Here is a 26,411-nt window from a genome sequence, read left to right on the forward strand (position 1 = left end):
CAGTTAAGAAAAATGTACTTAGAAATCTAATTTCTCATTTAATTTCCATGAATCAATGGAAAAGCCCAGACATCTTAAAACACTTTTCAAAAAATACAGATTTCTGATCCAGAAAACTGCTCAGCAGTTGTAACAGAGCTTTTGCAAGCCTAAAATTTCCTTCATTTTCAACAAAACTACTCTCCAGTCACAGATCATCTGATATAATGTTGTTATGTTTCCTAAATGTAAGAGCTTGTTTCAAATGCATATATCTGAGCCCCATCCCTTACGAGTGGAGGAACCTGGGAACATGCATTTTGATGCAGGAGGTTATTAGATGGCACTTTGAGATATAAACCCTAAGCCCCTGGGTTCCTTTCATCCTTGCAGCACCTGTCTCCTCAGAGTGGGTGCTATCTGGTCTTCCTTCTACTAGAGCCATTGTCCAACCAGCCCATCCCACTAAAGACAAACTGACTCAGCTTTTAAAGTTCTCAGCCATACCCTGAGCACCTACTGTGTGGTAGGCACCACGCTGGGCCTGGAGTTTACACAGGTGAGTTCAGCATGGCGTGTGCTGACATAGGACTCACGGTCCAGCTGAGCAGACACTGCAGAAAAGGGCTTCCATGTAATGAAGGTGCTCACAAAGGATTGTTAGGGCAGAGCTGGTCCAGGCCCCCAGGTCCAGCTTCTGGTCTGTGGACTCACCTAGTTTGAAGATCCCTTCCAGTATCAAGGAATGTTCCAGGCGTGACTCATTGGGGAGTTACTGGTATATATGTCAGGATAATTAGTCATTGTGTGGGGCTGCCCTCCACGTCACAGGAGATTAGCATCTCTGTCCTCCCATGGTGGCTTTCATTCGTCTAGATTGTCACAGTGACTGCCCCTGGTTGAGGGTCCCTGTCCGGTCCAGCCCTTTCTCACTCAGTCTATAGCTCTGCTCCCGCCCTAAGTGGCCGCCTCCCTCCAGGCCTGTGCTTTCTTAGAACTGTAGTTTGACAGTATTCAAAATGTATATATTTTAACATACAAATGAGTTAACATAAATCAACCAAGGAAAAAGAAGAGTCATTTTGTAACTGGTAGAAACCAGTTGGGATTTAAGAAGTACCTTAATCACCCTTATTTTTTTTTTTCTATGAAGGAAAGTAGTTTTTATTTCTTCCCCGTGATGTACAGATGCGAGTCTTAGTAGAGTGGAAGCAAATATGATGATTTATAATCAGCATCTATTGGGATGTAAAGTTGTACAGTCTGAGGCTGACCCTTTGTGGTGTGAGGTGTGGGGGGCCTTGGTGTGTGAGGTGAGAGGCCAGCCCCAGGCCCCGACCTGTAGGAGTGTCACAGTTCTGCCTGGTGTCACCACGTGGGGAAATCAAACAGAGGTAACAGCTTTTGTCCACTGAGTTTTACCACATGCCAGGCGCTGCATTGAGTGCTGAGAAGGACTTGTTCAATCCTCAGAACAACCAAAGTTTTCGCCTTTTACAGTTGGGGGGACTGTAGCCAAGATTGGACAGCTAGGAAGGGTAGAGCTGGGATTCACATTCAGGCTGTCCAAACCCAGAGCCAGGACTTTCTCATCCAGCTTTCTCACCCATCTTTTGCTAGATTTCTCTCTTCTATTATTCATTTTAGGATTCAGTCTGATTCCCTCAAATCTCAAACTCTGCAAAGATGAGCATCACTTCTTATACAAATGCTTTTTACTTAACTGTGGTGCTGGGCAGGGCAGTGGTCTCTGCTTAAATTGCTCAGCGGTCGCAATACCGTGGTGTCTGCTTGCCTGCTTCCACTGCTCAGATTGCGGCCTCTTGGAAGCTAGCATTGAATTTCAACAGCTGATAGGTGAGAAGAGGAGAGGAGACACACTGGCAGAGGTGGAGAGGCAGAAGGAGAGGGTGAAATAAAAAGAGGGCTGGAACTGAAGAGACCTGGGTTTCAAGTCCACTTTAAAATTTACCCACTGGATGACAGCACACATACACAGATTCTCTGGAACTCAGTTTCCCATTCACATGAGAAATGGGATGGCATTATCCACGTACCTAGTAGGGCCGTTGTGGCAATTCAGAGCAATGAGACGATGGAATTAAAAGAGCAGCAAATTCCTTCAGGGGGTGTCCAGGTCATTTCTTGGGAGTATGAATAGGAATTTTGAGCATTTCTATTTATTTTTTACTTGATAAGAAATTAAGCTTTACTGATATGTAATGTATCAATCAACCCCGGCAACCACCTACGCTGCCTGTTCTGGGCCTGTCCCAAAAGAAGAGGGAGGGACTTCCAGAACTGGAAGGGGTTGGCAGCTCTGGCCTCTTTCAGCACATCATGTTTCATTGCAATTTAACTCTGCAGGTGATGTGGACTCACAGGATACATTATCTGTCTTAAATTTAACAAACCCTACCAAACCGATGATGTGGCTTGAAAAGGTTTTTGCACAGAAACCACGAATTAAAAGCTGACACTAACAGTGTCCATGCAAACTAAAAAAAAAAAAAGAAAAAAAAGGCAGAGGTAACGCTTCTCCTGTGGGAAGGAGCTTTTTTTTTTTTGAATCAACTTCAGTAAGATGTACAAAGACAGACTAATCATATCTGATAAGAAGTTGGCCCCAAGAAGTTCATAATTACGAAGAAGACTTTTTGAACTAAAGATTTACATCTACTCTAATTAACAGTCCTATTAATTTTTAATTGCTTTAACATATTGCTTACTTCATTTACAAACTATCCATTTTAAATGCCCACTTTGTGTGTATTCTGTAATGCACACCTTAGTTCATTGGTGCATGTACGTTATGTTTATCTATTATTTGTATATATATAGAGAGAGATGGTATGTGCTCAACATATTTTACAGATGAAGGTGCGTGGGAAAAAATGGAAGACCACCGTTACAATGTATGTACCTGGCAGGGTAGCCAGGGCACAAGAACTGTTGATTTCCATCCTCTTTCCCTCCGGGATGGAGTCTGCAGCACTTAAGCGAAACTTGCTGATGAAAGGATAGTGGTTGGTTTGATTTCTGGAACAAGGTGCATCTAAAGCTAACTGGTGGTGCTACACTAGGCCTGGCCCCCATCCCAGCTGTTCACACTGAGCTGCAAACATTTGTAGGAGCCAGAACGAGGCCAGCTGGCTGCCTGTAAGTGGCCCTCTTCCGTCACCACTGTGCAGTTGTCACAGCCCTGGCATCCAACCACAGCCAAGAAGAAGCCAAGATTCCAATTTGTAATTCCTGACCCCAATAACCAGTTCTTTGGTTGTTTGTACCCAAAACTACATTTTTCTTATTTGGGGTCTACTCCTCCAGTTGGCGGCTGACCGTTCCCTTATTGGTGAGTCTAAAAAATGGATCCAGTTCCTCTCTCATCAGTAAGAGTGGACTGCAGGGCTAACATTTGCTGCATGCTAGTAGGCCCAGCCTTCAGCTAAGTACTTTCCCAGAATTATTTAATTTTCACAGCAATCACATGAAATAAGTGCTGCTACTAGCTGCGTCTTACACGTTAGCAAACTGAAAGTTAGAGGGGTTAAGTGATTTTACTAAAGGAAAGTAAACTGAAGGCGGAAGGGAGAAATCCCAGTATCTCACTGGTCCAAGAGCCACTTTTTCTGTTTCCAAAGCCCATTTTGTAAAGAACTGAGGGGATGTGTCATCCTAAATCTTCAAATGGAAATGCTCTAAATGCCATGTGGTACCCTGGATTTGGGTTCGGGAACACAGAGAGGACATTAGTGAAAAACGTGGTGAAATCCAGAGTCCATAGTTTAGTTAACAGCATCCTATTGATGTTAACGTCTTAGTTTTGACAAGTGAGCCGTGGTTATGCAACATGGGAAGCTGGGTGGGTAAAGGTTGTATGCTGGCTTTCTGCACTATCTTTGCAACCTCTTTATAAAGCTAAAATTACTATAAATGAAAAGTTCATTTAAAAATGGAAATGCCAGTGTCACGTGTCTATGTTCGTGGACACACGTGCCTTCACACGTGCCTGTGTACGGTCGTACGTGTGCTAAGCCTTTGAAACCCACCCTGCTCATGACGGCATACCCGCCAGTCTCCCTGCATGATGCATGCTTCAAACAGCACCAGAGCACTCCAACCGCATCTGGGACTTCCACCACGGAGAGGAAAGCCCGTGCAATGCACAGGTGACATACCCTGCCTAACCACACCTCACTTTGGCAGTAGAAACCCTGTATCACATGTGGTAGCCTTGTCCCCCAGTGTCAAGTGTCAGGAAGGGGTGTGTGTGCTGATGATGGGAGGGCTTCATGAAGTCGTCATGAAGAGGGAGCGCAAGATTCAGAGGGACCAGTTTGTACTTTAAATGCTCTTCTCAGGCAAGCCCATTTCCACCTGCCTCTTTTTAGCAAGTCCATTTGAGGATTCCTCTGCTTTGTCCTTTCATCATCCTCCCAAAAAGAAACAAAGGGGTCCTCTGGAGCACTGATCTAAAAGGCAAGTCCACGAACTGCTGGCCACAGACTTTTGCTTTGTTTCGGAACATGTGTCAATGCTGAGAGACTGTTTTGTCGTTTAGCTAATGGCCGTCGCCTGGGCAGCGGCATAAGGCTGGAATGAAGACACTTCACAATTTGGGAGAGAGCAGTTGCTTTCCCAGATGGCTCTGCGGCGGCCATAAAAAGTGCTTGACTTGCTAAAAATTGCTCTATTAACAAGATTCGGGGATTTTCAGGGTTTATGGGTTAGACTGTGTTAATTTTATCCTGCTTCTCAGTATAATTGCCAGAGGGAAATTGTCATTGGGGAATGAGCAGAGGAAATATGTAGTCAGCCTTTTCTGGGTGACTCTTCACAGTCTCAGAGAGAGGAAGAAAACCCGCTCACCTAAATGCTTTCCGTGATGCAGAATCCTGTGTGCTGAGGACTCAGTGGGCTCAGCATCTTTGCTGGAAACAGAGCTTACTGGGTGTGTGTGTTCTCTCACTCACTCATCTATCTATTGTCTGCCACGCATCAGACACCATTCTAGGCATTCAGGATAGAGTCAGACAACCAGAAAGTCTCAGACTCAGAAAGTGCCATCCTAAAGAGAGGACACTGGTGCAAACAGTTAATGTATAAACTAGATAATTTCAGATTCTGATAAGCACCTGGAAAGAAAATACAGAGAACACATTGACGTGACAGGGTGGGCTGCATGTAGGGACAGGGTGATGACTTTTGAGTTGAGATCTGAAGAATGAGAAGGAGACAGGAGAAAGAGTGGCTCCAGGTCCTTTCTCCCCGTCATCTCTCTGAGGTCCTGCGCAGAAACTGGCAGGGGTGGAGCAGTAGAGGAGAAATCTGAGGTGGGAGCATCATGTCTGCAGGCTCAGGCCCAGAGAGAGGCCCATGGCACCCAGCTCTGGGCCTCTGATAATAGGGACCTGCCTCTAGACAGGAAGGAAGAGGCAGACTGGTGTCTTGGCTGCTACACAGACCTTTCTAAAAGGCCCTGGAGGGTGGGCAGCAACCTCAATGAAGGTTCAGTATCATATGAGAAGTGTCTGGCCATTGTTGTTCTTTCTTGCCCGAGTCTCCTTATTGGCCAGCCCGCAACAACCTTTGTAATACAGGATGCAGGAGTTAGAAGGGAGAAGCCCCAGCCCCAACTACCCTTATCTTGGAAGCCTTGGCTTGGGGAAAAGCAGCACGGACTCAGAGCCAGACAGAGCTGGATGCAAATACCAGCGCCACCCCTTCCTCCTTCTATGCCCTGGGTACTCCACCCATCTGGGCCTTAGTTTTTCCCTCTGCAAAGTGGGGACAACTCAACCTTCTTCTTGGTGTTGTGAGTTTTCAAATAACATCTGACAGTTTCAGGTCCATGTAACACTCAGTGGGAATCCCTTTGTCCTCCCTCCTCCCTCTTTTCCTCTAGAAATAGTGAGTGCCCCGATTCAAGACTTGTGGGAGTTGTGGGACTTAATGTTTCCTCCTATGTCCTCCCTATCATTCAGCCACATGTGCCCACCCAGCACCACTACCACCTCCAACACACCCACAGCTTATTGCTCAGACTGCAGCCTCCTTGGACCTGTGTCAATCAATCGTGCATCTCAGGGGAGTGTCTGCAAATGACAGCCTGTGGGCCAAATGGAGCTCAGCCACACCTATTGGTCAAGCATTGTCTGTAGTTGATTTTGTCACAATTGTCTGCAGTTGATTTTGTGCTACTAGGGAAGAGCTGAGTCCTTGCACAAGAGATTGGGAAGGATGACAAACATGACAGTGAAAACGCAGCATTGACTCTTGGAAGCCAAGTGCTCAGTAGAAGCTCTTCAAGCCCTCGTGTCAAAAACCCCATCAGTGGGCCGGCCCAGTGGCTTAAGTGGTTAGAGCTCCATGCTCCTAACTCCGAAGGCTGCCGGTTCGATTCCCACATGGGCCAGTGGGCTCTCAACCACAAGGTTGCCAGTTCGATTCCTCGATTCCCGCAAGGGACGGTGGGCTGCGCCGCCTGCAACTAGTAACAGCAACTGGATCTGGAGCTGAGCTGCACCCTCCACAGCTAAGACTGAAAGGACAACAACTTGAAGCTGAACGGCACCCTCCACAACAAAGATTGAAAAGGACAACAACTTGACTTGGAAAAAAGTCCTGGAAGTACACACTGTTCCCCAATAAAGTCCTGTTCCCCTTCCCCAATAAAAAAATCTTAAAAAAAAAAAAAATCACCATCAGTCTGGCTGAAACCCAGACTTTGAAGAACAAAGAAAGCAAGGACTTAACTGCAAAACTAGAAAAGAGCCTGACCCAGTGCTGTCTTCTAACAAAATTTAACCAAATAGCTTATTTCACTGACGAAAGCGCTCACACCGGCGTAAGCAGAAGGAAATGCTTATCAGCCTGGACCATGAGATCGCCACATGCCCAGCAATGATTTTCCACCTTGGCTAGGATTCAGACTATGTGGGAGCATGTATAGCCTCCAATGCCCAGACCAATAGGATCAAAGTCTCTGGAGGTGGAGCCTAGGCTTGGCACTTTTTAATGTGCCTCAGTGATCTTAATGGTCATCTAGGGTTGCTCACTGGGGGAAGAATTAAGGTCAAAGTGTGGAGGCATCCAGCTGGCTCGTGCATGTTGAGAACTGGATGAAACTGGAAGCCAGATGTTAGAAATAATTGGGTCAGGGCACCAATTACATGGTATTAATAGCCAGAAATCTAGACTCTTTCCCCAGACTGCAGCCATAACTCCGGGAGGGTTCCCAAGGGAGATATACACATGGGGCAGAGGAAAGAGCAATGCCACTGTATTCTGAGCCAGCCTGAGGGGGAATCCCCATCCACCAGCCCACCCTCCATGCCGCTCCCACAGCAGATCTCGGGTTAAGGTCCATGTGGCTGGAGTGGGAGTGAGGAGGAGGAGACAGGAACAAGATGACGTGCGTGAGAAAGGCAGGCGATGGATCACGGACAGGCTGGCTTTGATTTTTTATCCCAAGTGAAAAAGGAAGTCATCGGATGGTTCATAAGATGCCATCTTATGTAACCAATCATTTGCTGTTTGAATTTGTTTTCTTTGGTATTGCATATACCTCTGTGTTGAATTTTCTTTACAAAAAATCTTTGAGCATATCAAAGATAATTTTCTCTGGATAAATTCTTTATGATACAGTGAATCAAAACTTCCAGGAAGATGGCTGAATATTTTCCCTATATTTTGTTCTTTATATTTAAGTGTTCATATCTTTGTTTACAGATCAGACTGATTTGCAAAAACCCTTTATGTTCTGAAGGTCTGACTTAGCCTTTTGACATATATGTTGCAAATAATTTTTCCCCAATTGGCACTTGCCTTTGAGCTGTAATATTTGGTTGGTACCATAAAAACCAAAGTTTTAAGTTTTATGTAATGAGGTTTATCAGTTTTGTACTTTGTGGCTTCTTTCTGTGCTTTATGTTTTTAGAGCCCTTTCCCATTCTAAAATCAGATAATTACTGTATTTTCATTTTTTACATTGCCTCTGTCCAGCTGGAAATTATTTTGGTGGGTGGAAAATTTTGTTCTTTAAACCATGTAGGGTAACAACAACAGGAGAAGGAATAAACCCTCTTTCATTATGGACAAATGGCACAACTTGGCAATGTGGTAATTCTAACATTACAGTGCAAGGAAGGGAGGTACACATTTGATTCCTCCTGGAAAACAAATGGACTCACAATAGCCTGTTCATAAAGTAGCAAATTATCATTTTTTTAACCTGAAGAGACAGAGTAATAGTCTATGACAAGGACAGATTACCCAAGTATGTTTGAAGAACAGCTTGCAGTTATTAACAAAGTGGTAGATATTTTCTTTCATTTAAAAATCTCTCTGGGTCACTAAGGATATGGCTAATAAGGGGGAAAACTGTCAGAACTCTTATTCGTTGCTTGAGTCTTATTTTCAACTCAGATTTATATCATTTAAAACACAGAGAAAATGTTTCTGGGAGGACAGCTTGGCCCTATTAGAGTTTTAAATGTTCCAATCCTTTGACTTAGCAATTCTACTGCTAGAAATTTACCCAATGGATATAATCACAAAAGTACATCTAAGATGTATATAGAGAAAGATACGTTGCAACTCTGTTTATAATAGCAAACACAACACAGGGAATCAGCTAAAAAAAATCTCTTGGCAGCGGATTGGTAAAATAAATTAAGGTACATCTGTGAACTACCAGGCAGCAGTTACAAAGAGTGAGGTGGGATTCCCATTTGCTGATAAAGAAAAATCTCAAAGATATATCACTAAGTAAGAAGAAAGTAAGCTACCTTATGACCCAGCAATGCCACTCTTAGGTATCTATCCAGAGAAATCCAAAACACTAATTTGAAAAAAAAAATTATGCATCCCTATGTTTATTGCAGCACTATTCACAATAGCCAAGATATGGAAACAACCAAAATGCCCATCGGTAGATGACTGGATTAAGAAACTGGGGTACATTTATATGATGGAGTATTACACAGCCATAAAGAAGAATGAAATCTCACCATTTGCAACAACATGGATGGACCTAGAGAACATTATACTAAGTGAAATAAGTCAGGCAGAGAAAGACAAATACCATATGGTCTTACTTATATGTGGAATGTAAAGAATAGAATAAAAGAACAAACTAATCAGAAACAGTCTCAGAGACAGAGGAAAAACTGAGGGTTGCTAGATGGGAGGGGGGTGGGGATGAGGGAGAAGGTGGGGGGATTAGAAAGCACAGTTGGTAATCACAAGATTGCCATGGGGGGAATATAATCAATAATGTTGTAAAGAGTTGGTAGGGTATCCGATGGACACTTGTCTTATTAGGGAGACCACTTCATGGACAGTGTAGGTGCCTGGCCACTGCACTGTACACCTGAAGCTGAAGCTGAATAATAATGAATGTCAACTATAATTTAACATATATACCGTGTTTCCCTGAAAATAAGACCGGGTCTTATATTAATTTTTGCTCCAAAAGATACATTAGGGCTTACGTTCAGGGGATGTCACCCTGAAAAATCATGCGAGGGCTCATTTTCCAGTTAGGTCTTATTTTCGGGGAAACACGGTATATAGTCACAGGATGTGAAGTACAGCATAAGGAATAGAGTCAGTGAATTTGTGACAGCTATGTACAATGTCAGAGGGTAGTAGATTGGAGGAGGGGAATTATCACTTTGTGAGGGGTATAAATGTCTAATTATTGCATTGTTTTGTACACCTGAAACATTTTTTTAAAAAAAGTAAGCTGAAAAGCAGGAAGTATATGGTATAATTCCTTTTATGTAAAGAATAAAAGATCCCTATGGATAGCCGGTTGGTATATTCATATTTTTTCCCAAGTTGTTTACATACAAAACCTAAAGGAATGAAATCGATGGGGGTTGAGTGAATGGAGATTCAGCTGCTCATTTTGCTTCCTTGGGCATTGTTTGAATTTTCTAACCATGAGCATTTATTAGTTTGATTTATATTTGTTTAAATACTCTACTTGAACTATTTGTATTTCCTTCTTTATACCTTTCTGATAGATATAGACATAGACATAAATATTGATATTCAATATTGGCATCTAAAGAAAAAACAACAGGACTGGCAAAAATGTCAGAAAAGGTGTGTTCATCTCTGTTTGCAATTAGGAAAATTTCTTGGAGTTTGCATTCTTTTGTTGTCATCAGAATGCCCGAAATCATGTTCTCTTTCTATTTTTGTGCACACTATTTTGTTTTGCCTTTCCAATGATCACAGCATTGTTCACTTGTGCCCAAACCCCTCTACTGTCCCATGGGCTGCTGCTCTGAGACCTGCAAGGAGCCAATGGGAAAGCTGCTTATTGTGAGGTCCTTGCAGTATCTACTCCTGCTTCTTGCCCATGTACATTTCCTCCAGCTCTTGCACATCTTCCTAGGATTGGACTGTCAACTCAGTGGATTCCTCTGCCCCTTAATCTTCCTGTCATCTAATTTTAGGATGATATATATTGATGTCTAGAAGCCACAGATTTATTGAGTCCTCTCCACTCATGAGCCCAACGTGATAACTTGAGACCTTTTCCAGCTGCTGCCTTCTTTGCAGTAGTCCTTCTCTGATGAAAAGTTCAAACGGGAGAGAAATATTTTGCATTTGCTCTCCTTATTAGATCATTCAATGCCCTGGAAATGTCTCCTACATTTGGGATTGAAGTAAACATATTGGTTTACCCGGCGGTGTTGCTGAAAGTTCCAACCCAGCCTCCACCTATTCCTGTTTAGAATTGGGAAATGCTCCCGGATTGTGTAAGAGGCCTTCTGTTTTGGGGGCAGAGGAATTTGACATCAGCATGTTTTGCATTTTCACCATCTCATTTGTTCTGGAAGGTCTTGGCACATGCGTGAAGGTGGCGAGGTAATATGTTTCATGTGTCCTATGTGGAGTTCACTCAGAACTACACAAATGTTAGTAGCTGAAACTTGTCTCTGTTCATGATAAAGTGCTCTGGAGTCAGACTGTCTGGATTGCAACCTCTGCTTGGCTACTTCCTAGCTCAGGACCTTGTACATGTTTACTCATCCTTACTAAGCTTTAACTATTCTCATCCGTAAAATCAGGGATATTAAAGGGACCTACCTCCAAGTGTTCTGAGGATAAAATAAAGAACTGAAGGGAAATTCTTAGAACAGTGACTGGCACGTAGCCTGCAGTCAATTAACTTAGTTGCCATTATTATTATTAATTATTATTGCTACCACCACCATTGTTATTTTTAGGTTCAACCACTACAGAACTGAATTTTGGTGCAAACCTTAAAAATAGACTTACAATATAATCCATATAGACTATAAAGTGTCTACAAAAGACTTTAAACTAAAACTCTTGTGTTAGGCATTGGACTTGGTACTAAATGGCTAGCTGTATTAACTGTTCAGTGTAATTAGCAATAATTTTATATCTAAACTCTCCCTGACATTCCTTAAGATTTTAGGTGTTAAAGTATTCTTTCAAAAATCAGTAGTGAAGTTGGAACTAATCAGTGTCTTCTTTTCTTATTTAAAATGCTTTCTCTTGACTTTATAATTTCTGCTAAAAACGAAACAAAGCAGTCAGTTCTGTCTTTTATCAATAGACGGCAAGTTCAAGGCCACGTAAGCAGTTAAATAAAAGAGATGTTACCTAAATGGAAATGCTGGTCAAAACCAAGCAATGAGAAATACATTCTCTGCTTCACATGGTGAAGCTGGAAGTTGAATGTGTGTATCATTAGGAAGAACAGTGTGATTATAGGAAATCTAGTTGACTTGTCCTTTTGACCAAGCCTTTTAAGCTGATTCCAGGTTCTGCTCCTTCGTTTTGTGAGATCAGAAAATCATGTGCCAGCTGAGCTTTCCGAACCCTCCTCTACAGACCCAAGTGCCATTTGATGCATTTACCCTGGATGGACGTTGCAAGCGGCTTAACAAGTATTATATCTCCATTTAGCTGATGACTTGAGAAGCCTGAATGTAATTAGAATCATGATTGCTGACCTTGAAGTCACAGCCAGGAGAGAAGAGTTTTAATGGCGTTGAGATCAGATAACTGATCTTTAATAGGAATGTGTCTGCTGAGCAAACTCAACATTCAAGTTAGCTTGAATTGAAGACAGGCAATTAGGCAAAGCTGAGTGGGCACCTCCTTGATCTCCTCGATCATTTATACTTGATCACTCAGTTTCTCAGTTTTCAGACAGACCACCCTCCTTTTCTTTCCTCAGATATATAAATAGCATTGGTTCTGCAGCAGCGTTAAACAGGTAATTAGAATCCAACCATCTGAGATGACATTCTGACTCCTTAACAGAAAAAAGCTCATCAGGTCCCCATTTGCAAGTTGATTTTCTATAATGCCATTCCTAAAATGTCACCTTCCTTCTTAGCATAACCTATATAAAACCTGGCACTCTGGCAATCCAGTTTCAGCATGGAGTCTCTTTCAAAGAAACACAGGCTAGAAGGCAAAAGTCCAGTGTCCTTACTGGATTCTTTTGGAGCACATCAAAGGGGATTCATTTGATAAACCACAATAAAATATCTTAAGAGTCTCTCTCCCTGATTTTCTGGTCTTAATATCTCAGCTCCTTTATATTTAAACTCTTTAACTTCAAAACTGTCCCCAAGCCCTTTCAGTTCTTTTTTTCTCATCCCTTCTCTCCTTTTCTCAATTGTTGATTTCCCCCCTATCTGCCATATCCCCCATTCCCTTTCCAAGTGTAGGCAATTTAAAACAGTCTGGTTCTCCCATCCAAGTACTAACCAGAGCCAACCCTGCTTAGCTTCCAAGATTAAATGAGATTGAGGCTGAGGTGGGGAAAAAAATAAATAAATAAAATAGTCTGATTCGAACAGTTTTTCAGCCCGCTACCCCTTTGTCTGATTTTGCTCTATGAAAGCCTAGGAACCAGCTGGCCCAAAGTGATTTAAAGGCCCGTATGAGAGGGAGGAACACACACTTCTTTTTAGCTCACAATGAAAGGTTTCAAAGCAAAATTCTCTTTAGCAATAGCTGAAGGAAAGATAGCAACATTTAAAATTTAACATGTTTTCTTTTTTTCCCTTCTCATCTAAATTCTGGGATTTCTTGATGGCAATAGTGCTTTAAGTAGGTCCCCCTGGTTCCTTCCCAATGCTGTGCCCTGGGGCTCTAGGTACCAGCTCAAATCAGAGTAGGCCTTCTTACTGCCCCCCACCCCTCACCCACCCCTCGGACTCTTCCCCTCCCTCCAGGTTTCTTACCGACTCAGTTGGGATCCCTCCCCCAGCCACCTCCTTGCATTTCCCAAGGCCTGGGTTGCTGCAGAGGCAGCAGGAGTGAAGAGGGAGTCTGCCTAAAGTGTACAAGGGTGGACAAAGGCTTCTTAACTACTATTTTTGTTTGTTCTAAAAGAATATTCAGTGACAAAAAATGTTCAATATGTTTAAAACCAGTACGTACATAAAGGTATAATACCAATTTTGTAAAAGAGAAATGCATCTGTAGTTATAGTTACAGATATACTAGAAGAAAATACACCAATGTATTAAAAATGATGAATGGCTCCTAACTACTTTTAATACCTGTCTTCCCATCACGCTTATTATTTGAACAGTGTGTTCCATTCTAGGCAGGTGCTCCTTGCTGTACTAAGAGTTTGCAGTTTCATAATGTTGCAATACTTTCGGAAAATACTTGCCAGGAAAATATATAATTTACAGAAAGACAATGAAAGTAGCTTGCTAGGCCTCCTAGAGAGTGGAGGGATCTGGGAATCTTCCTGATGGATTGAAATCACTTCATTCCAGATGTCTCTGGAGGCACATTTCCCCTGAATGGTTTGCTACTGTCAGCTAATTATGCTTTCCCTAGAATTACCACTTCCCAGAGCTTTTCTCCTTGGGAGGAGAGAAATTATTCCATGATTCTTTCTCAGAATCAGCTTTTTCAACAGTTTTCTTATATGCATAGCAATAATGGGCTGTTCCATATGGGCTAATGTCTTCAACAGAAAGACACTCCTGGTTTTATACACTGATGGCTAGTGTATGTTCAATGGTATATTTTACTGCCATTGAAATCATGAATGCAAACTCCTAATCCATTTGAGTGAGGGATATGGACAAACAGAAACATGATCAGAGGAGAGCAAGTATCTCAGAGAGACTTACCAAGCATCTGTTAAATGTCTTCATCGTTCAGCTCTCTAGGCTTTGGAGATGCATCAGCCAAGATCCTTGTTTTCAAGGAGCCCACAGTTTGGAGAAGATGTTAAGTGTGTAAAGTACAAAAGTACTCAAGATGCTGATGTAGAAAGATTCACAGCCTATGAAGAGAGGAAACAAGTAGAGAAAGAGGAGTTCTATTTGGAGAAAGCAGAAAAGGCTTCTGTATTTGTCAGTACTCTGTGAGTTGCAAGAGACAAAAACACCACTCAAACTAGCTTAAGCAAAACAGAGATTTATTAGTGCATATAATTTTGGAAGCCCAGGGATGGTTCTGGCTTCGTGCATAAGTAGATCTGGGACTCAAACAATGTCGTTAGAATCCTTCTTTCTCTGTATTTCAGCTCTACTTCTCTCTGTGTGTTGACTTTTCTCCAACATGGATGCATTTCTGCCATGTAGCTTGGGAAATGTGCCACTCGTGTACATCCTCCCAGCTGAACTTCAGTGGAAAGGGAGCTTTTCTCTCCCAGTATTCATGTGTCTATCCCTGGAAATGTCTCTTATTGGTCCTGCTTGGGTCATTTAGCCACCCCTTGGGCCAGTCACTATTGCAATGAAATGAAGTGGTACGATTGGACTAACCTGGGTCTCATGCAAGTCCTGGTGGCAGGGATGAGCTGGGCTATCTGTGACTAACCGTGGATGGCATTCCCTCCACGCCACTGACAGAGCTGGTGTGTTCCCCGAAGGAAAGAAAGCTGGGCAAATGATCAGTCTAGCTTCACTGATATTTAAGCTGTGTTGTCAAAGAAGAATAGTTTTTTGTCAGGTGAAGTAGTGAGGGAAATCCATAATTGTTAGAGGAAGCAGTAGGAGCAAAGCTAGGAAGGCATGAACTGGCGTGGCAGATCAGGAAACTACAATTCGTTTGCTGAGGTTGAAGCATATGGTTGGAGGGAGAGGCTGTCATGACTTGAGATGAAGCTGTGAGAGAGAAAGAGGCCTCGTTGGCCACGCTAAAGAACTCGCATTTGCTTTGTAGGCAACTGGAGGCATTCTGGGATTTTAGGCAAAAGTTAGAGTTAGTCAGATTTCCACTTTAGAATGTCACTCTGGCAGCAATGCAATGGGCACCTTGCTCAGAGCAGACTCAGAGACTAGTGAGGAAACCCCTCACTGCGGTAATCCAAATGGAAATGGAGAGTAAGCAGTTAAGTGCTACAGAGTGAACGATACTAATGCAGACGAGTCGACATGTGCAGGTGGGGAGGTAAAGGAGGGGGTGTTAAGGTACTAATAAAGGATCGTGAGGAAGCAGACAAGGTAGAAAATGACAAGCAGAATCAACAGGACTTGATCTTTCAAGAGAATGCAGTGTCTAGGACAACTGAGATTTCTGACTCGAATAGTCCTTGGTGAGATGAGGAATACAGAAGGGACAGAGGAGAGAGGAGGGGACGAGAGATGGCTGAGACGATGCATACGAGGAGTGAATTTGAGGGACTGGATGTGAACAGTTGGCAGTTGGCTCTGGAGGTCTGGAGCTCAATGGAGAAATGTAGGCTGAAAACACAGTTCTGCACGTTACCAGCATGTAGGTTGTATAGTTGATGAGAGTAAAGGAAATCACGGAGGCTAAAAGTCTGGAATGAGAAGAGGGCTCAAGAATCAGTGGTTTTGCCTTGATTAAGGGAAGGAGAAGTCTGGGAGGCTAGTCAGGAGAGCATAGCTTGGACCTCAGCAGTCTGAGCAAGCGTCAGGAGCCCTAGGGTACCCTACTCGAGTTTGCTATACTTTAACTCATATCTGATGGCTCATCTTAGCCCTTGTTGGGGTACGAGTGACTTCAGGACCTAACCCATCACTGTGGAAGGGGACTCAACTCATCAAAGAACCCTGTACCAGTCATTGACGCACAAAGGGTCCTTGTGATAGGCCAGGTTCAGGGTCTTCATCAGGCAGAACACAGATGTGAACATGTTGACATGCCGGTGCCTGATTGTGTATGTGAACAACTATGGTTTCAATCTTTAACCCAATAAGGAGTTTCCTCCGGGAAAATATGAATACAGCATAAATGGGAAAGCATTACTTTCCCACTATTGCCCATTGCTACACCAGTAGTCTCTGGTCTATGGGGCTCAAGCCGAGAGAGCACCTTGCCTGTTAGTCTTGAGCCTCATCAGGTCTGGCTGTGATGTTTGTCCTTTTCTTTGCATTCTGATTGGAACAGCTCTAAGCTAGCGTGAGTTTATTGGTTCATCCATCCCCACCACACCCCAGAGTGAATGTAGGAACCTCCTAAAACACTTCATGATCTTTTCATCCAGAGATCAGCAAACTATGACCATGGGCTAAATACGGCCCACCACCTGTGTTTGTAAATAAAGATTTATTAGAACACAGCCCCAAATATTCATTTATATATTGCCTAAAGCTGTTTTGCACTGCCGTGGCAGCATTGAGTCATTGTAACAGAAATTATATGTCCTGCAAAACCTAAAATATTTACTACCTGGCCCTAAAAGGAAAAGTTAGACCCAGACAGACCAACCCCAGACTTCACATTTACCTATTAAGCCAACCTGTACACCAGTGCCAGAGTAATGTTCCTAAAATGCCATTTCACTATATCACTCTTTTGATTAGGACTCTAGGATGACATTACCTTGTCTGTACAATAATCACAACTTCCTGGCTTAGCATTCAAGGCCCTCAGTGGTCTAGTCCTAGCCTATCTTTTCAATCATCGGTTCCTGAAGGCAAGCCCTGCACCTCAGTTAGATTTCCTTCCTTACTGTCCCTGGAATATGCAGTATATTTCTATCCTTGCTCACACAGTTCCCTTTTACCTGGAATGCACGAACCATTCATCTGTATCTACCTAATTCCTACCCATCCTTAAAGAACTAACTTAAAATCTGCATCTTGCATGGTCATATCTATTCCAGTGACCACCAATGAGTCGACTGCCCGAGGGTATTCAGGTTCACTGCCTGAACCATCTGGTAATATTCTTCTCCTGCTCAAAACATGGTTCACCAATGTGATGGCAGGCAACTGGAGTGAGGACTTTCTCTATGAACCAAGGCACAGTGGTGGGATAGCCTAGGAAAGGTTTACAAATGACCAGATGTATAATTAGACCACGGGCTTAGTCTATTCAGGCATCTATAACAAAATACCATAGACTGGGTGGCTTAAAACCACAGAAGTTTATTTCTCACAGTTCTGGATGCTGGGAAGTCCAAGATTAAGGTACCAGAAGATTCAGTGTCTGTTCAGTGTTTCCTGGTTCATGGACAGCTGTCTTCTTGCTATGTCTTCACATGGAGAAAGGAGCCAAAGAGATCTCGGGGGTCTCTTTTCTAAGGGCACTAATCCCATGCATGAGGGTTCCACCCTCATGACCTAATCACCTCCCAAAGGTCCCATCTCCTAATATCACCACCTTGGAGGTTAGGTTTCAACATACGAATTTTGCAGGAGGACGCAAACATTCAACCTATAGCAAACACACAGCATTCAGTTAACATTTATGGACTTATTGTGCCATCAGCATCTTGTATTCTTAATATACTGTATCTTGGTTCTGGATTTAAATGTAGGACAACTGAGTATCTTGATAGTCAGTAGGAATGAATGATAAAACCCAGTAAACCTACTCTTGAGAAATCCTAGAATATAGAGACAGTGGCTGGTTCTGGAGGTCCTTGCTTTATCATGTGGTAACTCTGAATTGCTGGATACATGAACTCTCCTCACTGGGCCTCACTTTCCCCATCTATGTTCATATATTATATGTTGGACAAACTGTGATTAAGCAGCATCAATGATGCACCACCGATTGGAGTTCTTTGGTAAATAGTTAGCTTCTAAAATATTCTTGGGCCTCATTTTGGCAAGGAGGTTATATCCCTGACTTGGATATTATGTCCCAGAAATATTAGGAGACAATATTTCTTAAAAGCCTGTGCATTGCCCAGAAGAACTTGATCATAACACAAATTATTACTATGTGGATTTGAACAGCAATGGTGCATGCACATCCCCCAGAAATATAGCAACTACATAAACTAAAAGCTTCTGTCAGCACAGAGCACAGCAGCCAGCCTTCTAATCCTTGTCTTCTCCAGGTTTTGGCCATTATATTGTAAAATGCCATTATGTCTTCTCTGACAAGTTTCTCCTTGCGCATGTGAATGAAGGTAAATAATCCAGGGTAGTGATTGTCTAGTAAACCCCACTCTGTGCACTTTGAAAAGGAAACATTGAACAAGTACGCTGTCGTGCGGGAAGGGCTTTCTAGTCTTCAATTAATCACATTCATATGATGTTTATTGTCTACATTTGCAAAATGTGGGAGAAGAAAAGTATGAATTGTGTACTCCAATGGAAAGGTTATGCTGTGAATACAAGGGAAATACATCCCTTTAAATCCAGTTTCTAGGTATTACCGAGAAGTAAACATGTGACACTAAGAATGAAAGCAAATAACATTTATTGAGCATCTACTAAGTGCCAGGCATTGTTGTAGGTCCTTTACATGTATCATCCCACCCTGTCTCCCTCCATACATCTACCTACCCATCCATTTAATCCATGCCCCAGCCATATGGTTTAGGTAGTTATTGTCTCTTCTTTATGTAAGAGAAGACTTAGACCCAGGAGGTAAAAGAACTTGTTAGCACACAAGTAGCACATGGCAGAGCTGGGAGTTGGACTCAGGCAGACCAACCCAGACTTCATATTTACCAGCACCTCAGTGAGCCCCGCCCACATGTAATGCTTCCCCACCCCGCCCCACAATGATAGTTTAAGAAAGATCACTCATCTAAAATTTGCATTGTTCGGTATGTCCAACTGAATGATTTCTCCTACAGAATTTGAAATTACCTTGGATTATTTGTGTATATGAGCTCAGTAAAAGAAATCTACCCTAGAATTCCCACTGTTTCATTCTATCGTATTTGCAATTTACAACAGCCTGTGTTTTCGATTGAGATATTTTTATTCTTTGTCTTCAAATGAACACTGCACAGAACATGACTGTGTGTGTGTGTGTGTGTGTGTAGAAACTGCCTTTTCTTCTGGATTAAATTGTTGCAGTTTGGCTGAGTGAGGAGAATTTCTCCCACTCACCGAGCCTACAGCAGACGTGTTTAGTGGTTGCTGCTGCCTGCAACACACCCAGAGACCGAGGGGCAGGTGATATTGCGTGTGTGCCCAGCATCTCTGGAGGTGTCTGTACAGATGTGTACTGCTGCTGCTTCTGCTTCCTGCCTTAACGTTCCTGGAGCCAACACCCACCCACTCTTAACAGCCTCTCTCTCTCTTTATTTTCAAGGAAAAAAGGAAGAGGCAGACTGAAATAGAAGGCAAACGGCAAGAGCTTGACGAGCAGATACTTCTGCTGCAGCATTGCAAGGTAAGCGGCTGATCCACAAGCCTCTCCCATTATTAGACATGCAGATCACACTGCAGAGCTGGGCAGAGCCTGGCCCGGCTGAAGGCGCTGCCGCGGACTGAAGTAGCTTTTTCATTCAGTCAGAAAACCATCTCTTGGCTTTTCTTGTGAATTTCTCAACATCGGGGCATTGTTACAGCATTGCACTTTAAGCATGATGAGATTGTAGCGTGCGTGTGGACAGGTTTGGGGGCTGGTGTGTGCATGCGAAATGTGCTGGTTATATATAGAAATTGGAAGAGAATTCCCACATGGTGGGTGAGGCAGTGTTCCGGGGCTGTGTCTCCAGTGCACAGGTGCTGTGTGTGTTTGTTCAGAGGCTCCCACAGATACAGTTAAGATAATTGTTCTTTTTTTAAATTAAAAATAATTAATAATTTTCTGGCTTGCTGTGGAGAAAAGGGAGAAAAAAGCAGTGTGATGTGATAAAGGGACAACCCTGTGAATTTCAGGTTATTCATTCGCTTTCGCTGCAGTTTAACAATTTTGAAAGTGTTCTACTAGAGCCAGCAGTTGGCCAAAAGGCAGCATTTGAATGATGTGACTTGGTTGGGTCTCCTTGCATGAAGTAAAGAGGGGAGTGGGGTAGGGAAGGAGCCCGAGCTGTTTTTTTGTTTTCCTTTAAAACGTCCTGCATTTAAGCATTGTAATTGATGACAGCCCAGGAGAAAGCTCTATCACTGTCACAAGAGCCCCACTGGTTGCAGAATGTTGCTTTCTGCAGGCTCAAATATGTGAGCACATTCCAGGAGACAGCCAGGAGCGGCTGCTTGTCTTTCAGGGCTCCCGGGCTTTCTCTAGTTGCCGTGACACTGCATGTACAGAACTGCCTTGCTCAGAGGGCTGGTGGGAAAGGTGGGGCTGACTTTCAGGGTGATGGTAGCTATGGATTATTTGACGTTTTTTAAACAAGGTGAACCTTTATGGTTGCGTTTCCCATTCTTAACTGGAAGACAGGATTGTGCTAAATGAGTCCTCCGAATGTGAACCATCAGCAAGCTAGCTGCTGATTTCAAACAGCAGCATGACCTAAATCTGCTTAGCATATTTATCAGTTGCTGTTGACTTTAGCCAGAGAAATGTGTTTCAAATTAGGAAGAAAAGCAGCATGGTACTGAGAATATTGCCCTTGTCTCTCGGCCCATCATGTAAATCCATTTATGGACTTTTCTTTGTAGGAATATCCCATATGCTGTTGCTCTTTCCTTAGAAAGAACATTCCTGAGGGAGGATTGAGGGCTAAACTTAGTATCCTCTTCTTACAGAGAGGGAGCTGAAAAACACTCAATAGAACCGAGTGAATTGTTCAAGGTCAGTCTGGACAGAGCTGGGTCTCTGGCTTAGCGTACAGTCAACTCACTGCTGATAAGAGAGCAAAATGTACTAAAACCTCATTGAATTCTGGGTTAAAGGTGAACTTTTTAATAAGAGGACTGAAAAATGAGGGGCGGTTTTGGACTAGACAACCTCTCTCCTCTGTAAGGTCAGTGTGGTTCTTTGCTTTTGCATTCCTTGAATGGAAAGTCAAGCAATAAACATATATGAGAAGATCACGTTTCTTTTGTCCTACTTCTCATCATTCAGGGTGCCAGATGAGATACCAAGGACACATTCACAGCTAATATCCAGCACAAAATGTTCTAATATGCTGTTCCTATTCCATCTATCTGTTGTCGGCCATTTATTCATTCCTCCTTCCCTCCCTCCTTCCCTCGCATCCATCCATCCATCCATCCATCCATCCATCCATCCATCCATCCATCCACGTCATCAACAGAAACAACAGTAAAAATTACTTAGTATTATATAGGGAAGCAGTGAGATTCCTTGAAGAAGTTGGAAATGAGGGAATCAGATAGTTCTGAATGGTTTTCCTGGTAAAATTCTCATTTTCTCTGGCTGTCTAAGGAAACACCCAGTACTGTCACCAAGGTAATCCTGGTGTAACCTGGGAGAGAAAGGACTAGACATGATGGTAACTTGATAAGTGGAGACCAGTGCATTGTAATTTTCTCTCTCTGGGGAAGACCTGTGTAGACAGAAAGAGTGTGGATTGCTAGTCTTGCACAATAAAAAAGGAAAGCTCAGAGGTCCCAAAGGTGGTTTGTCCGGTCCTACCCTGGAGAGAGACCCCAGCTCTGGAAGGTACCAAGTTTCTCTGCACTGGTGAGGTGGCGTCTGTAGTTAAACAAGGAGAGTCATTTGGCCGCCCCCTGACCCAGGTGAAACGTCCCTCACCACACTGCCTCCCTTTGTTTTCAGTCCATCCTCCCCAAAACAATTGAGTTATTTTAATATAAGGAAGGTGGTGCCTGACTGAGAGATATGATCCCTTCAGGCACCAAAAAGGAATTATGTTCTACTTCAAATCGGTTAACTGTTGACTGAACTTGAATAGCGTGAGTCATCTTCCCTGTGATCGTTCAGTTTCGAGTGTGGCAGCCTCACTCCTAGATGGTAGTAAATTCACTTATAGTTCTCTACGCGCCTCTTGGAGACTCAGCCAGCTTCCTCCTGGCAGCTTGTCGTCACCTGCTCCACCCTCAATAATAGTCATCATTTTCTTTGAGTGCCTAATATGTGCTTGGAACTTTAAATATGTCCCTTCAATAATGACCATAAAGTAGATATTACTCCCCCGGTCTTACAGGCAAGGAAACAAACTTGTGAGGTCAAGTAATTTGCCCAAGGACATAGAGGCTATAAGTGGGGGAGCCCGGCTTGAATCTCAGGGCTGTCTGCCCCATAACCATGCTTTCTCCAGAACACTTTTTTCCTAATGAAAGGTTTCCATTAGAATAATTTATCTAGAGAGAGATGTCGATTATCATTATCGCTGTCTCTTTCTTTTAAGTATATTTTCGGGGACTCTAGAAAATTTAGACCCGGGGGAGACATGCCACAGTGATTCTTGGTAGTTCCTTGAAGTAGAAAATGTTAGGAAATATGTCAGTAATTAATATTTATTTTACCAGTTTACAAAATCCCAGATGTTCCCTAAGAAAAAAATATTCTCAGTGCAAAGTTAAAAATGGCATAACAATAGAATTCGATTTCATATTTATTAAATTATAATTCTCGTGATCAAAGAGTCTGTGGACACTTATGCTTACACAATGAGGTATGAATTATTTATACAGATTCACTGGTCTCTTGTCAAAGCAAATAAATAGAATGCAAGACAAGAGTTTTGATACTTGTATATTTGATTCAGATACTTGCTAATTACAATATTTAGGGCTATACAGTGAGTAATCCCACAAAATGGAATTTCACTACGGTACATATGGACAATGAACAAATTCTGTAATGCAGTGAAAAACCAAAGTATGAAATGCTGAAATATTAGCTGCCACACCCCAGCGATTAGGATACCTGCAGATGCCTCGAAGTCCTGGACAAATTAAACTCAGATTTCTTTTTACAAGATCCGTAGATGTATGTAATCTAATATTTGTGATGTAAGAATTTCTAAGAAATGCTCACATATGGGACCAGTAAGCAATTTTAATAGCTGTGTTAATTTTTACTGATTAAAAAGGAAGGAATGTGGGGGGTGGGAGATGAGGGTAAGGGGGATCAAATATATGGTGATGGAAGGAGAACTGACTCTGGGTGGTGAACACATAATGTAATTTATAGATGATGTGATACAGAATTGTACACCTGAAATCTATGTAATTTTACTAACAATTGTCACCCCAATAAATTAAAAAAAAAAAGGAAGGAATGCATGATCATTGCAAAGCAAGAGTTAAAAGTACAGGAAAATATAAAGAAAAAACCATAACAATTGTGTGTACTCATCATTCAAATATAATCCACACAGGTACATCCTTCTACACTTTCTCCCCCATATAGTTTTGTAGAGTAAGATATGTAACTCCCGTTCACATGCCTCATCAGACTATGAGTAAAATGAAATTATATTAACATTTGTATCCAAAATACATTAACCTTACCCTCTTTTTTGACTTTTGTGTATGGGCTTTTTAAAATTCTCATACAAAACTTGATCATTTTCAGAAATCACATGTAATATTTTTTTACTTTGTGATTCCTGACTTTGACGTTGCCCTCAGAAAGAACATCTTCATTCTAAACAGTGACCTCTGATGTTTCTTATACTTCAATATTTAGTGTTAACCCAGCTAGAATTTTTTTTCTCTAAGACGTGAGGGGAGGAATAACTTTACATTTTATTGATGCTGAGCCAGTTGTCTCAACATGATATATTGCTTAATTCATCCTTTTCCTCACTGATTTCAGTGTCTTCTTGATCACACACATATTTCTCACTTATCCTGGAGTCCGCCATTTGTACATTCTTTTTATTTCATTAATCTGCCATTCCTGTGCCAGTACCATCCCCATTTAATCCCTCTAGGTTTTTAACATATTATAATACTTCATAAGGCAAGAGCTATTATTATTCTTATTTTTCTTATTTTGAAAAGCTGTCTTGGCTTTTTAGTCCATGGAGACATTTATTTTTATCGTTTTTTATTATGTGGCTTGTGATAACGTGTGTTTAAAAAAAAATAAATCAACTATCGTAGTCTACCAGAAGAGAATGAATGTAATATTCCCTTTTGCCTGCTGGTTGAATTACCAGAGATTTGTCTCTTTTATTGGTCGGTTCAAGGTCCCAACACAGAGTGGGCACTCAGTGTGTGTTGTCATATGAATCCCTTTGGAACTGTCACATTTATAAAGGTTTGTGGGACAGAGTCAGCAATGTCAGAATCGAATTGCTAACACCACATCTTCAATTCATAAGCTGCCTTTAAGTTATTTATTCATGAGCAGGGAACCCTGACCAGCGCTTTCCTCTAATCCAAGCTATGAAAATTGTCCTTATATTTTAAAAACCACAACCTTTTCTTTCAAGAAGACTGAAAAAAAAAAACTGAATTGTGACCCTGTGAGATATTTATTGTCAACCCACCAAGGTCATTTGCTGAATAGCCTGAAGGTATCAGGAGCTTTGCTGCAAAGATATTACAGTGTGTCTCACTCACTCTTACAAACCTTTAGCACTAATTTTAGACTTTTCTTAATTACTAGTCTGTGTGAAAGGCCAATTTAAAATTTTAAAATGTTGAACAGACAGTTAGGGTACATAGTGTAAAGAGACTTTACATCGCATCCTTTTCCCAATCACATCTCCCCTGTGCACAGAGCTTGAACGGAAGTCAAGACTTGGTTTCTTCTATCAGAAGTCTTGGGTTGTCTTCTGTGTGCACCAAATCAGGTAACAAAATCTGAACACCAAACCAAGTTCTGATTAAGAGTCAGTGGAGAGGAAGAGGAGTGTTCCAGGGGAAGGGGAAGGAGAAAGAAGGGGGCACACAAATGAATGAGAAGACAAACACAACTATTTCCCCACCCTGCATTTAATCCATTTTGTATCACAAAATTCCAGGTACTCAGATTCTAACCATCACCCACGAATGCAGTCAATGTCAGTTACAGGTGAATGACAGATTTGGAGTAAAAAGTAAAATCATAAAAGTATAAGAATAAATCACAGTTTAATATTTGTATAGTCTCTGGGTGAGGAAGTCGTATTTATGTATTACACCAAAGCCAGAATTATAAAGCAAAAAGATTGTTACATATGCCTATATAAAAATTACAGATGATTGGGGGGAAAATTGGAAGCTTACTACTCCTGATCCATCTCCCAATTCCCACCTACTCCACATACTCCTCACTACCTAGATCACCTTGAAAACTTGCTTAACCGCAGATACTTTATCTGTAGATTAAAAGGATTTGATTAATCACGTTGCACACTTTAAATGTATACAATTGTATTTGTCAATTACACATCAATAAGTCTGGGGTGGGGGGAAAGCTTTGATTAGGTGATCTGTAAGGTCTTCCTAGCTTAGGATTTTATATTTGCTAAAATACAGTGTGCATGCAGGGTTTTCCAGTAATTCATTCATTCATCACATATTTATTATCACCAACTATAACCTTGCATGTCCCTCTGTGGGAATAAAAAGATACAGCCCTTGACTATAAGGGACTCAGAGATATGCGGCAGGGAGAGCATCACTATGGAACCCACTGTTAGAGAACCCACTGCTGCCGAGATGGGGATGCAGGAGGAGAGACCCTGTGTGTAAGAGGGTAAGGAGTTCCTTTTTGGGTCAGTGTGTTTGGCTAGCCGGTGGGAAATGCCTTCTTTAGGCATTTGGGTAGTCGCAGGTCCTCACACAGCACTACTCAAATTGTGGTCCTCAGACCAGCAGCAGCAACAACTTCATCACCTGGGAGCCAGTTAAAATTCAGATTCCTAGGCCTGGCCCGGATTCAGAGAATCAACATCTGTGGGGTTGGGGCCCTGGAATCTATGTCTTGGTGAGCTCTCCTGCTGACCCTTAGGCATACTGCAGTTTGGGAGGCTCTGTTCTCCTTTTGTTAGTCAAAGGCAGCCAGGCCTGGAGAGCAAGACCAGATTTGCTTTAGGAGCTCTTTCCATCCCCCTGCCTTTCAGGAGCCCATGTCAAGGCTCGGTCTGCCCATTGCCAGCTCTCCGTCTCCTCTTTCCTTGTCTTGACTCTTCATAGTTGCATCCATTTAACAAAGGCGACGTTTTGACAGTTCTTAGCACCTGTGTGCTATGATACATTTTGTTGATGTATGTTATTTGGACAGTAAGGGCATAAAAAAGAAAAATTTTTACTTTTAATTTTCACTTCTGCTGAGCTCTGCTTGTCACTTAATTCTGAGACATTCAGGCAGCCAGTAAGAGCCAGAAGAGTACAGGGGAGCCAGTGCTTTGGTGGACGTGTGGGATC

The 26,411-nt window shown here is 42.3% G+C and overlaps 1 protein-coding gene across 1 annotated transcript in view; it reads left to right on the forward strand.

Annotated features, from left to right (window-relative positions):
- PALM2AKAP2 (PALM2 and AKAP2 fusion) overlaps positions 1-26,411 on the forward strand; it is a gene marked incomplete in the record, with an annotated part of 417,966 nt that overhangs the window by 148,244 nt on the left and 243,311 nt on the right. The window contains 1 exon segment of the mRNA XM_033122412.1: positions 19,480-19,560. Within this exon segment, the coding sequence (XP_032978303.1) occupies positions 19,480-19,560 (81 nt within the window).

Source organism: Rhinolophus ferrumequinum, chromosome 12, assembly GCF_004115265.2.
Source record: "Rhinolophus ferrumequinum isolate MPI-CBG mRhiFer1 chromosome 12, mRhiFer1_v1.p, whole genome shotgun sequence".
In the NCBI taxonomy this organism is placed as follows: Eukaryota; Metazoa; Chordata; class Mammalia; order Chiroptera; family Rhinolophidae; genus Rhinolophus; species Rhinolophus ferrumequinum.